Source organism: Naegleria gruberi (genome assembly GCF_000004985.1).
Source record: "Naegleria gruberi genomic scaffold NAEGRscaffold_2, whole genome shotgun sequence".
Lineage (NCBI taxonomy): Eukaryota > Heterolobosea > Eutetramitea > Acrasida > Naegleriidae > Naegleria > Naegleria gruberi.
Window position 1 is genome coordinate 797,955 of NW_003163325.1, and position 12,486 is coordinate 810,440.

The 12,486-nt window shown below is 33.1% G+C and overlaps 7 protein-coding genes across 7 annotated transcripts; 3 read left to right on the forward strand and 4 right to left on the reverse strand.

The window, feature by feature from the left end:
* Positions 1–170: 170 nt before the first annotated feature.
* On the forward strand, positions 171–1,736 carry NAEGRDRAFT_29661 (dolichyl pyrophosphate Man9GlcNAc2 alpha-1,3-glucosyltransferase; the record flags this gene model as incomplete). Its single annotated transcript, XM_002682680.1, has 1 exon — positions 171–1,736. One exon carries the CDS (start codon positions 171–173, stop codon positions 1,734–1,736), a length of 1,566 nt encoding a protein of 521 aa, XP_002682726.1.
* On the reverse strand, positions 1,650–3,999 carry NAEGRDRAFT_77955 (NADPH:adrenodoxin oxidoreductase mitochondrial precursor; the record flags this gene model as incomplete). Its single annotated transcript, XM_002682906.1, has 1 exon — positions 1,650–3,999. One exon carries the CDS (start codon positions 3,226–3,228, stop codon positions 1,729–1,731), a length of 1,500 nt encoding a protein of 499 aa, XP_002682952.1. The 3' UTR covers positions 1,650–1,728.
* A 298-nt stretch (positions 4,000–4,297) lies between these two features.
* Positions 4,298–6,419, forward strand: NAEGRDRAFT_77957 (proliferating-cell nucleolar antigen p120; the record flags this gene model as incomplete). The annotated part of the gene is made up of 1 exon (XM_002682681.1): positions 4,298–6,419. The coding sequence occupies one exon, from the start codon at positions 4,298–4,300 to the stop codon at positions 6,404–6,406; it is 2,109 nt and encodes a 702-aa protein (XP_002682727.1). The 3' UTR covers positions 6,407–6,419.
* A 231-nt stretch (positions 6,420–6,650) lies between these two features.
* On the forward strand, positions 6,651–7,578 carry NAEGRDRAFT_60202 (rab family small GTPase; the record flags this gene model as incomplete). The annotated part of the gene is made up of 2 exons (XM_002682682.1): positions 6,651–6,877; positions 7,080–7,578. 2 exons carry the CDS (start codon positions 6,651–6,653, stop codon positions 7,576–7,578), a joined length of 726 nt encoding a protein of 241 aa, XP_002682728.1.
* Positions 7,579–7,694: 116 nt separating this feature from the next.
* Positions 7,695–10,106, reverse strand: NAEGRDRAFT_77958 (uncharacterized protein; the record flags this gene model as incomplete). The annotated part of the gene is made up of 4 exons (XM_002682907.1): positions 9,713–10,106; positions 8,220–9,667; positions 8,020–8,120; positions 7,695–7,945 (listed from the first exon to the last, which is right to left on the reverse strand). The coding sequence occupies exons 1-4, from the start codon at positions 10,076–10,078 to the stop codon at positions 7,695–7,697; spliced, it is 2,166 nt and encodes a 721-aa protein (XP_002682953.1). The 5' UTR covers positions 10,079–10,106.
* A 47-nt stretch (positions 10,107–10,153) lies between these two features.
* Positions 10,154–11,419, reverse strand: NAEGRDRAFT_62040 (uncharacterized protein; the record flags this gene model as incomplete). The annotated part of the gene is made up of 1 exon (XM_002682908.1): positions 10,154–11,419. One exon carries the CDS (start codon positions 11,417–11,419, stop codon positions 10,154–10,156), a length of 1,266 nt encoding a protein of 421 aa, XP_002682954.1.
* A 259-nt stretch (positions 11,420–11,678) lies between these two features.
* NAEGRDRAFT_77959 (Octicosapeptide/Phox/Bem1p domain-containing protein) lies at positions 11,679–12,409 on the reverse strand. The gene has a single exon (XM_002682909.1). It carries the CDS (start codon positions 12,315–12,317, stop codon positions 11,703–11,705), a length of 615 nt encoding a protein of 204 aa, XP_002682955.1. The 5' UTR covers positions 12,318–12,409; the 3' UTR covers positions 11,679–11,702.
* Between the last annotated feature and the right edge of the window lie 77 nt (positions 12,410–12,486).

Here is a 12,486-nt window from a genome sequence, read left to right on the forward strand (position 1 = left end):
GCTATTTTTCACTTCCACAATCAAAAGACTGCCACACTTGTGTTCTACAACTCCATAATTGTGGTAAAATTTAACTTTGTGAAAAAGATTTCTAAGGTTTTTAAAATCTTTTTTTCAGATTTAAAAAAATGGATACACACCCAAATGGGCAATCTAACAAATCCGAGCCAATGATAAATACAACAAGAGAAATCACAGTGAATTCTTCGGAAAATGGCAAACTAAAAGTACAAAATCTGTGGATTTTGATAGTGGTGATTGGAATTTTATTTAGGATTGTTCTTGCCTTTTATCAACCACATTCGGGAAAGTCAACACCTCCAATGTTTGGAGATTTCGAAGCTCAGAGACATTGGATTGAAGTTACATCTAATTTACCAATATCTGAGTGGTATTTTTATGATTTGGAATATTGGGGATTGGATTATCCTCCTCTCACTGCATTTCATCACTATTTGATGGGTAAAGTAAATGGATACCTAAATCTATGTGATGGTTGTTTTGAGTTTATGACATCGAGAGGTAATCAGAATGTTTCAGTGATTATGTTCATGAGAATTTCTGTAATATTGATGGATTTATTATTATACATTCCTGTCTGTTTATTATTGTTGAAATTGATATTCAAATTAAGAAGAATTATGGACACTACATTAGATACTAGTTTTGGAATTGAAATTTTTTGGATGATATGTTGTCCCTCTTTAATGATGATAGACCATGGACATTTCCAATATAATAGTATATTTTTAGGATTTACAATAATTGCCATTTATATGCTAATGAAATATTTAGAGGAGAATCATGTGATTCACTTGTCATTGGCCTCAATGTCATTTGTTTTCTCAATTTCATACAAACAAATGTCACTCTATTATTCCCTTCCCTTCTTTTTCTTCATTTTGGCTCTCACTATTAGAGAACCAAAAAGATTCCTTATTGTAGCATTGTCTGTAATATTTTCATTTGGTTTAATGTTTGGACCTTTCATTTTACAAAAGAATGGCACTGAAATATTTTTACAAGTTATTCACAGAATGTTTCCATTCAAGAGAGGACTTTTTGAAGATAAGGTGGCAACATTTTGGTGCTCCACATCCATGTTTATCAAATGGAATGTCTTATTTGGAGAAAAATTGGTCAAGCTTTCAACCATTCTGACTTTTCTTTTCTCCCTTCCATCCTGCATTCACTTGCTTTTTATTACAATGAAAAGATCCACCAATTCTGCTCTATTTTTGAGCAGAATATTTGTAACTAGTGTTACAATTGTCTCATTCTCCTTTTACATGTTCTCTTATCAAGTTCATGAAAAGACAATTCTGGTTCCTCTCATTCCTAGCATTGTGTTATATTGTTTGGATGTAAAGGGATTGCGCCAATATGTCCCACTCCTCAATATTGTTGCATGCTTTAGCATGTATCCATTGTTTATCAAGGATAAGCTCACCCTTGCATATTATGTCATTCAATTAGTTTCCATCTCAATTACTTTCATGGATTTTCATTCCTTATCCAAAATCTCCCAAGTTGTTTCTATTTTCAGTATTTTGGGAATGATTGGTATTCACATTCTTCTTGATTATGCAAAGCCACCAATGAGATATCCAGACTTGTTTACCTTGTTTTGCACAACATTTAGTTTTATTCACTTTGTACTCTTCTTTATTAAGGCATATTATGTGCAACTTTTTGGGTTGCGGGATAATAGTGCCTGTCATGAAAAATCTAATTAAAACAAACATTTAACATTTCTTCAACAGACAATACTTTTTCTCTGATTTTACCAGTCTTTACGCCTTCTTCAGTTTCGTGTCTTTCCAACTTTTTGTATTGCTCAAAGGTAATATATTGAGTAGACTTGGATTGAAGGTGAGCAATAAGTTTAGAATAGGAGTCAACTGTGGATGAAGAAATTTTTGATTCAGAATAATCAGATAAAATACTTCCAACAGTCTCTTCAGCATCATAAATATTCGATAAAATTACGCCAGATGGACCCCTCTTCAACCAGCCACAAACGTAAGTACCCTTTACAACTTGACTATTTTCATTAATCACCCTACCAAATTCATTAAGGACAACTCCTCTCTTTTGATCGAAAGGAATGTCTGTATCAGCTTGCACGCTCTTGTATCCAATGCTTTCAAAAACCAAATCGCATTCTATTTCTTCAAAAATGCCAGATCCAACAGCTTTTGGTTCTCCACCTTTTGGATCCTTTTCTATAAGTGTAATCTCAAATTTTATAGATCCAACTCTGGAAGGATCACTCTTACTTGGAATGAATTCTACTGGATTTCTGAAAAACAAGAGTTGAACAAGCTTGGTGTCCTTATCGAGAGTTGGTTTTTCAGTGGCTGTTTGTAAAAGTTGAACTAGTCTTTGCTTGGCTCTTCCCTCCTTTTCCAATTGTTCCTTTGAATTCTCGTCAATATATTCATTCTTAACTTGAGTTGGATCAATATAGAGGCAGTTCAATTTGGTTAATTCTCTCAATTCCTTGGTAGTGGCTGCAATTTGAACAGGGCCTCTTCTACCTACAACAAGAATATGCTCCAATGTCTTGTTAGAATTTTCCAAAATATTAATTGCTTGAGATGTCAAATCATAACATTTGAGTGTATCAATAGGTCTTGCTAAAATTCTAGCAACATCTAGAGCTACATTTCCTTGCCCAATAATTACAGCCTTCTTGGATGTTTCAATTAATTGCCTATATCTGTTGAATGTTTCAGGTGTAGTATGTGAAGGAAGACCGTTATACCAAGAGACAAACTCACGAGCACTCTCCACTCCCTTCAAAGATTCTCCATTAATACCTAATGATCTTTCACTATCAGCTCCATAGGTTAATACTACAACATCAAACATTTCACTAAGCTCTTTAAATCTGACATCTTTGCCCAGTGTCACATTTCCTAAAAACTTTACTCTTGAATCTGAAGCGATACTATCGAAATCATTTTGAACATTTTTAACTTCGGGATGATCAGGAGCAACACCATACCTTACGAGACCGTATGGAGTTGGTAATTTTTCAAGAATTGTAACATCAACCTTGTCTACATTCGATTCTTTTTGGAGCAACTGTTTTGCTGTGTAAAATCCAGCTGGGCCACTTCCAACAATGCAAATGTTCAAGTCTCTCTTTGAATAAGAAAGTACCGAAGCGATGTGATTAGTCTTGTTGGATAATGAAAAGGATGAGCATAGGCTTCTAAACATTTTTTTGATTGAAAAAACACAATGATAGTCCTCTCTAGTGAGGATGTCCTACAAGAACCATGGTGCGCTTTGAGGACCACCTAACTCTGCGCAGTAAGTCAGCTGACTTCATAATAACGCAAGCAAAGTTTTGACTTATGTCATCTTAGTTGCATTGATATATCGCATTGTTAAACATAATCATCTTGTCCATGTTCATAATCACTAGGAGCTTATTCTGAAATTTAGAACCCCGTCACCTCTTGTAAATAGTTGGAGAATAATCGAGTATTAATAATAGTTAACTATTCTAATCTTATATTTAGGTGATCATCAATTGATGAATCTTATTAGTACAATCTCTAGAGTCTTTATCATCTATTTATTCTGTTGATCCGGTGTTACTGGAGGCTTCTTCTTGCTTGTTTTCAGTACTATAACCGAGGTGATCTTCAATTTCCTTGTCCAATTCAGCTTTAGTCTTTTTTTCCTTCTTTTCTCCTCTTGGTTTTCCACCTTTAGCACCACCTCTAGCACCTCCTCTAGCACCACCTTTGGCACCTCCTCTTGGTTTTCCACCTCTAGTGGTATTACTCTTCTTGGTAATACCTTTAACAGGTCCTTGTGAGGAGGACTTGTTTACTTGGCTAAATCTTTCAGAAAGAGTAAGACTCTTTTTAACAACTTCTCTCTTTCCTCCATCAGATTTAATAACCAATTCAGAATCGTTGTTGTCAGAGTTGGTTCTTCTTCCACCGTTGTTTTGTCTTGATCCGCCACGTCCACGACCACGTCCTCTTGGTGCAACCATTTTTTTAAATTTTGTATGTTGTATTATTAATAATTCAGCTCCCAAAATACACATTAAATGATAAATGAGAAGATGAGCTAAAGGAAATCATAACAGTATACGAAAAGAATAAATTTATATTATGTTATATGTCAAATATTAAAAGAATACAAAATTAATTATTTTTATTATTAATTACACCAATAATAAATTCTTTCATCACAATGCAATTTGTTCAACAGCCAAATTTGTTTTTTCAAATTTATTGTTGAATTAAATTTTTGAAGACACTCTGAAAAAATGCCTTCATCCAAAGCTGCACTCTTAAGCAAGATCAAGAACGCAAAGGCCTCTGTGAAGGTCGCTCCTAAACAACAAGAACAAGTATCTTCGGAAGAAAAGAAGAAACCTGTCAAGGTTACACAAAATCAAGTACCAAAGAAGGAAGATAAGAAGAGAAAACTTGAAGTTCAAGAAGAAGAAGAAGAAGAGGATGTTCAATTAATGGGAGCTGATGATATTGATTTGGATGATTTTTCTGATGAAGATGATATGGGTGATAATGATGAATTCGATGAAGAATTAGAAGATGACGATTTCTTTACAAAGAAAAAGCCAACCACTACATCCTCGACGAAATCAAACAAACAACAACCAACAAAGAAGCGAAAGCAAGAAGAAGACGAAGATGATGAAGATGACGATGAAGAAGAAGAACAAGTAAACAAAAAGAAAAAGAAAGTCTTTTCCGAAGAAAACTTTTTCGAAAATGATGAGGATGAAGATGATGACTTCTCTGAATATACTGAGGAAGAACGTAAAAGATTGGAACAACTTTCTGGTATGGAACGTGAACGATTGGCACAAATAGAAGAAGAATCGAGATTAGAAATGGCTGATGATGCAACCAGACAAGAAAAACCAACTGTTATGGCCAATTATTTGGAAGACCATGAAGAATTGCCAGAGGCAGGAGAAGATCAAGATATTGGTATTGCTGGTGTTACTGAAGATTTGACTAAAATTCATGAACGTATTCAAGAAAATCTTGCAGTTTTGGCAAACTTTAAAGATTTGCGTGAAGATGGATTTACTCGTGAAGATTATCTCAATTTGTTAAAGACTGACTTGTCACTCTATTATGGTTACAACTCTGAATTGATTGACGTTTTTGCTTCAATGTTTTCTTTACCTGAATTAATTGAATTTTTGGAAGCTAACGAAAAGCCACGTCCTCTTACAATCAGAAGTAACATTTTGAAAACAAGAAGAAGAGAACTTGCTCAAAATTTGATTAATCGTGGTATTAACTTGGATCCTCTTGATAAGTGGTCAAAGGCTGGTTTGAAGATTTATGATGCTAACGTACCAGTCGGTGCCACTCCTGAATATTTGGCTGGTCATTACATGTTACAAGGTGCTTCATCATTCTTGCCTGTCATGGCTCTTGCTCCAAAAGAAAATGAAAAAGTTATTGATATGGCTGCTGCTCCTGGTGGTAAGACAACATACTTATCAGCCCTCATGAAGAATACTGGTGTCATTTTTGCTAATGATGTCAATGTAGATCGTACAAAGGCCTTAATAGCAAATATTCACCGTATGGGTTGTCGTAATTGTATTGTTGCCAATTATGATGGTCGTGATATGCCACAAATTTTACCAACTAAGGTTGACCGTGTCTTGCTTGATGCTCCTTGTACTGGTTTGGGTGTTATTTCACGTGATCCTTCGATAAAATCTCAAAAGGGTAAGAAGGATATTGAACTTTTGTGTAAATTGCAAAGAGAATTAATTTTGGCTGCCATTGATTGTGTTGATGCTGATTCTGAAACTGGTGGTTATATTGTATATTCTACTTGTAGTGTCAGTGTTGATGAAAATGAAGCTGTTGTCAATTATGCTCTCAAGAAGAGACATGTCAAGATTGTTCCAACTGGTCTTCAATTTGGTACTCCAGGTTTTATTAAGATTGGTGAACGTCATTTCGATCCAAGCTTGAAATTAACCATGCGTTATTTCCCTCATGTTCACAACATGGATGGTTTCTATGTTTGTAAATTGAAAAAGTTGAAGAATGGTAAGAAACTTTCTGAAGAAGAACAAGTTCGTGAAGAAAAGAATGAACAAAGGATTCAAAAAGACAAGTCTGATGAAAAGAATCGTAGAATTAGAGATCAAAAGGATAGAGAAGATAAGAATAAGAAATTATTGGAAGAAGCCATTAAACTTGCCAATGGTAACGAGCAAGCAGGTATTGAGCTTTTCCAAAAGAGAAAGGAAGAATTGTCACTGAGCCGAAAGAAATTCAAGACAAACAAACGTTCAGAAGACAAGTTTAGACCAATACACGAGAGAAAGAAGAGTGGAAACAGAAAGCAAAAGGGAGAAAATATGAATTACGTATAAATTATCTTTCTTTAACACCTTATTTACTCAATTTTTCTAGGATTTCAATCATCGGAGTTTAATCTTTCTTTAAAAAATTGCCCTCACTTGGAACTAGAAGATTTTTTCATTGTTGTTTGGAATATTCAAGAATAATTACGAGAGACGTATTACTATTATTATTGGAGGATAATTGGAGTTCTTTGATCCAACACAAAGTCATCAAAAAATCATCAACCACTTACTTTTTAAATATTCAATAATAATGAATCAATCGAATGCCTATCACTATATGTTTAAATTTATAATTATTGGAGATTCTGGTGTCGGAAAATCCTGTATTCTGTTACAATTTACTGACGACAGGTTTGATGCCAGATCCGAATGTACAATAGGTGTAGAATTTGGAACAAAAACCATTGATCTCGGATCAAAATATAATCACTTGAAAATCAAGACACAAATATGGGATACAGCTGGTCAAGAAGGTAAGTAGAAAGATTTAAAAATTTAATTGACCAACACTAATGAAAAGCTTTTAGATCGTATGTAGAAATGATTTTATTTGTTATTAATTAATAATTGATTTATTTAATATGGTGGATTTGTTTTTGAAATTGTAAAATAGTATTGCAAGATCGTAGGTTTTAATTTGATATTTATTATTAAAATTCAATGTATGGATTTTGAATAGTTATTATCGTGGATCTGCTTGTGCTTTTTTAGTTTATGATATTACGAGAAGGAGTACTTTTCAATCAGTTCAAACGTGGTTAACTGATGCTCTCAGCAACAGTTCAAATCATTCCCAATTGGTTGTTGTTCTCGTTGGAAACAAGTCTGATTTAAAATCTCAAAGACAAGTTTCATATAAGGAAGGTTTAGAATTTGCAGAAAAGAATAACATTCACATATTTATGGAAACATCAGCAAAAACAGCAGAAAATATACACAAATCATTTTATGAAAGTGCAGAGATAATTTATAGAAAGGTTTTAAATCATGAAATAATGGTTGGATTTGATGATGATGTTGTTGGTTCTGGTGTTAAGGGTGGAGTGCTTTTGGCCAACCAACAATCGAATATGTCCACAACCCCTTCGAATACAAATCGAGTGAGAGGAAGTGATTTAGCAAATCAAACCTCTCCTCAAAAAACAGAAAAGAAAGAAGGGTGTTGTGGTGGAAAGTAATTACATTCACAACGTCTTATTCGAGTCAATACAGCTCTTTCCAATTAATTTTGGAATAGCCTTATTTATTTTTGAGATTTGTAAAACAAGAATTCCATAAACAGTTAATTGTTTGTTTATTTGAAAAAATCATCATCCTCATCATCATCATCTTCGTCATCATTGTCATCATCATCATCACTGTCAAATGAACTCTTCTTTCTTTGAATTTTTACTTTGGTCGATCCACTTCCGGACATTTGTTCCAACATTTTAACCAAGAGTTCTTCATTAATTTTACCTGGAAGTTTTCCACCTTGTGCCAATTTAATTGCATAATCCTCGAATGCTCTTGCTCTTTCTGGTCTTACAAGGAAAATTCTATTCACTATTATTTTTAATAATATTAATAATTATTTGATCAAAAATATTCCGACATTCATCAATGGTGTGCTAACTTACATCTTTCTCTGGCATCGTGTTCAAGAATTTGAGAGAGAATAGCTCTTCTCTTTTCTTCGGCCTCTTCCATGGCCTTCTTTTGTTGTTCTTGTTGTTTGGCTCTTTCTTCTTCGTTTTGTGGTTGTTGCATTTTTTATGATTTTACTACAATGTCTGACATTGTTATGTGGGGAAGCTAGATACAAGATAAACTTGGTTACATTTCATAATCTTCTTCTTGTTCTTCTTCATCTTGAGGAACGGATTCTTCTAATTTCAATAATTCCTGACGAGCAATTTCATTAAATCTATTCAATGAGAGAGCTTTGTGAAAACATTGGAATGCATCTTCGAATCGTTGTTGTAGGAGGTATATTTGACCTAACTTGGTTTGAATAATGTCAGTATTTTGTTTAAGGTTTGGAGATTGAAGAGTTTTGATTGCTGAATCAAAATGTTGTCTCTTAATATCTAATTCAACTTTGCCTAATAGTGCCTCTTCCATTCCAAATTCATTCTTTGTTTCTTGGCAGATTTTTAGAGCAGACTCGAATTCTTTTTGAGCATTATCATGAAATTCTTCCTTCATTGTATATACACTTCCAAGAAGAATGTGAGGTTTGTAATCAAACTTTCCATGGTAAATTTTTTGAGCAGAGAGAGCAATATTCAAGGCATCTTGAAAATGTTGTGGAATTGATAGGTGAGCCTTAACTAGCCCTTGATAGATACGAATGTCTGTTGAGATTTTTTTGGCTTGTTTGTAAATGAGAATGGCCTTGTTGTGTTGTTGAGCCATTAATAATAAATGACCTTTCCAAAGATAGGCTAGAATGAATGAGGGATTCAATTCGAGTGCTTTGTCAACAGCACGAATAGCCATTTCCATATTTTGTTGTAAAGAATTCTTATTAGATTCACTTTCATCAGAAACTACACTAAATAAGGTGGTTCTAGATGTGTAATAAATAGCAAGAACTAACCAGCATTCTGAGGAACCCTTATTTGTTTTAAGTAATCTGGTTGATAAACTTTGTAACTCTATAGGGTGTCCAGTTGTTTGTAAAAGAGTGGCAAATGTACTAGATTTACAATCTGTGTACGCATCCATTTTGTAACATTTTTTGAATAATTCAATAGCCTCATCATACTTGGATAATTGATCATAGCATTCAGCCAAATTCAATTTTAGCTCAACATTATTAGGGAATGATTTTTCCAAAGATTTGAGAGATTGAATTAACTTTTCATGTTGGTTATTGTGAGAATAATATTTGACATCTACCAATTTAGCTAACCAATCTTCTTTTTTGTAATAATCAGTGAGATTTTTCTTCTTGTCTTCTGGAAGTCCTAACTTGATCAATTTTTCTACTGCAGAAATTGAATATCTGTCCAATCTTAAAACATCTTGATAGCAAGCTACAGCCTCTCTACTTTTATCATTTTTCATGTAGATATCTCCCAATTTCATACAATTTTTAACATTTCTAAATTCTTTTGGAATTGATTTTAAATGAATTTCTGCCTCATCATCCAAATTAATTTTCAAACAAGCATCGGCAAGCAGTTCACAAATGTAATAGTGCTTCTTTTGGTCTTCTTGAGTTTTTGATGATAAGTTCTCCAAAATATAGGATGATATTGCAGATGCCTGAGCCAGATAATGCTAAAATTGATTCCAATAAAAATTGATTCTATTAATTAAACAAACCTTTGCCTTTACAAATTCGTTATTTCCAAAAAGTGCTCTCGAATAGCTTACAATTAAATCAACAAATATTTGCAACATTTCCACTTCCTCTTGAGGAGAATTGCTTTTACAATTTTCTTTAAACGATACAAGAACAACATTGGCCAATGTATCAACACAATATTCAGGTGATGAAAAATTCCAAGATGATTGATAGGGCGAAATATTCGAATCAGTTGACGGAGAACCTTTCACAATAGAATTGAAACAGGCACTAATCATTAATGTCCCAATCTCACAGGCACTATCATAAAATTCATTATGTATTTGTTGATTTAATTTCTTGATAATAACTTTAAAGTTTTCCTTTCCGAAGAGCTGGTTCATACCTGATGGAGAAGGAATGTTGGATGATGATATTTGTGTTGGCATTTTTTTAATTTTTTGGCGGCAAAATTTTTATTATTGAGAAGACTCTCCATCATCGATACAAGCTCTTACATAGTGTTCAGAGAGTAATGACATGCATTCATCCAGAAGTAAGGATGAATCCCCTTCAAATACTTCTTTTGAATAATTCTCACAATCTTCATATTGGGATGGGGTAAGGTAGTATTTGTTAGAAAATCCTTTTTGATGAATATGAGGGGAGTGGGAAATTTTCAAAACTTGAACCAAACATGCTAGAGTCATTCCAGAAGAGTCTCTATGATTGAGAGATTTCTTACTATGAATAATAGAGAGTAAGGATTCTAATACATCATTTAAAGTATTACCCTTTACCTTTACAAATTTTGTAAAAATTTCAGTAAGAGCACTACACAAGTCAAATTCACATTTAAATAAAGTGAAAAAGTTTTCCAATATCATTAGTTTGAATATTGGTTTTACATTTTCATCAAATAAGAGTCTAAATTCATGTTTTGAGACTCTACTATGTTTTTGATTTAACATGTGATAGAGACAAGAAATTATCTTGGAAACATTATTGATATTATTTGTGAGTTCTTCTGAAATCTTTAAATCCTCTTCTTCAGTACTATCCATCAATCCAAAAACATATTCATTAATAGATTCCAAAACACTCTTCTCAGTTTCATATTTTTGAACATAGAGTCTAATATTGAGATTATTATTCTTAGCATCTGATGCTTGATCAATATATTCTATTGATTCATTAAAAAACAAAGTGGCATAATATCTTAAAATAGAAGCAGCCATTTCAAAATCCAAGTTTGGCATAATATGACGAGAGATGGAAAAATCTGTTTGAAATTCTCCTTTTACATTTTCTATTATAATATTTCTATCAGAACTTCTATAATTAAAATAAGGGGATTTTGAAACATTCATATTAAATCCAAAATATAAATTTTCCCTCATTTTAGGTTGTAAATAAATCCAAATTATATCCTCCAAATAATCTAAAATATCTTTAATATCATTATCCTCAAGTGTAAATATTTTCTTTCCATTTTTAATATGTGACTGAAATACAATTAATAAATTTTCCCAAACACTCTTCAATAATGCCCTATCGGGAACAGTGTATTTTGTACAGTCTCCACTCTCTGCTGATGATGACTTTGTTCTCAAACGAACTAAAAGTAGAGAAAGATAGGCACTAGATGCCTGTACATCGGAACGAGCACTTGTAATAAAGAATTTGTCTGTTGGTTGAATTACAGTAAAGACAACATTTTCTTTGTTAGTGTTTGTTGATGACATTTTTTATTTCATATTATTTCGTTTCATTGTCAGTTATTATTATTTTTCGATTAAATGAAAACAACTTATTGGTCAATCGAAAAGTTTTTTTGATCTCTGTTCTAAACTCACAATCAATTGTTTTATGGGTGCCATTTAATAACAGTTTCTTGTTGGGGAGCCGAAAAGAGTTTTGGAATATGAGTAGAATTCTGGTAAGAGTTTCCCCATCCAATTTGCTCATTTGCTTAACTCAAAAGAAAAACCGTTAATTCTTGTTAACTCGAAATATGTACATGTTTTATTAACAAACCAGCAGGGAAAATTGGTCTGTTTTGGATTCGGTTGGTGAGGAATTAGGGGAAGAAGTACTGGAAGATGATTCGGTAAAGGAATAGTTGGCATGTTCACGAAGTAATCGTTGAAGCTCTTCAAAATCAGAACACACAGTGAGATTATGATAAGTTTGAGAAACTAAGGTATTGGATTTTTTGGATTTAGAACTTGATTTGCTATTAAACAAGTTCTTCTTATAGTACACCCTAATACGCAAACAATGTATTTTGGTATTTTGACAAAGCGTCAGTGCTTCACCATACTCAGATTGTGATGAAAACTCTTTCCAAGAGTCATCGCTACTTAGGTATTTAAGAATAATATTATTCTTCTTTTCAATGCATGAATTGGTCTTTAAAGGTAACACAGAGTCACTGAGATGGTGACTGACTTTTGAGTCCTTTGCAAGACTAAGCATTATCTGATTATAAAACTCGTCATAAGATTGAGGAAGAGCAATCTTTCTAATTTCTTCGTGTTTTGGAGTACCAACAGATTCTGTTTTGGAATCTGATCTGCTTTTTTTTACGTAAAAATAAACCTTGCCATACAGTTTAGGAGCCGCATTTTCGTTTTGCATCATTGTATTGATTTTGAAAAAAATAGTAACGGTAAAGTGTTACGACAAAGCGAAGGTAGTCAGCGCTAAAATGTTGCTAGTATCGGCAATAGGCCACGTGAATTTTTTTTAAAGAATTTGAGGGTTATCGTTGGGTTATTTTTAATTTATGTTTCGATATTTTTAGATCGTC

Excerpts from the sequence above, each read along its gene's own strand:
- NAEGRDRAFT_77959 (XM_002682909.1), bottom strand. The coding sequence starts at position 12,317 with ATGATGCAAAACGAAAATGCGGCTCCTAAACTGTATGGCAAGGTTTAT.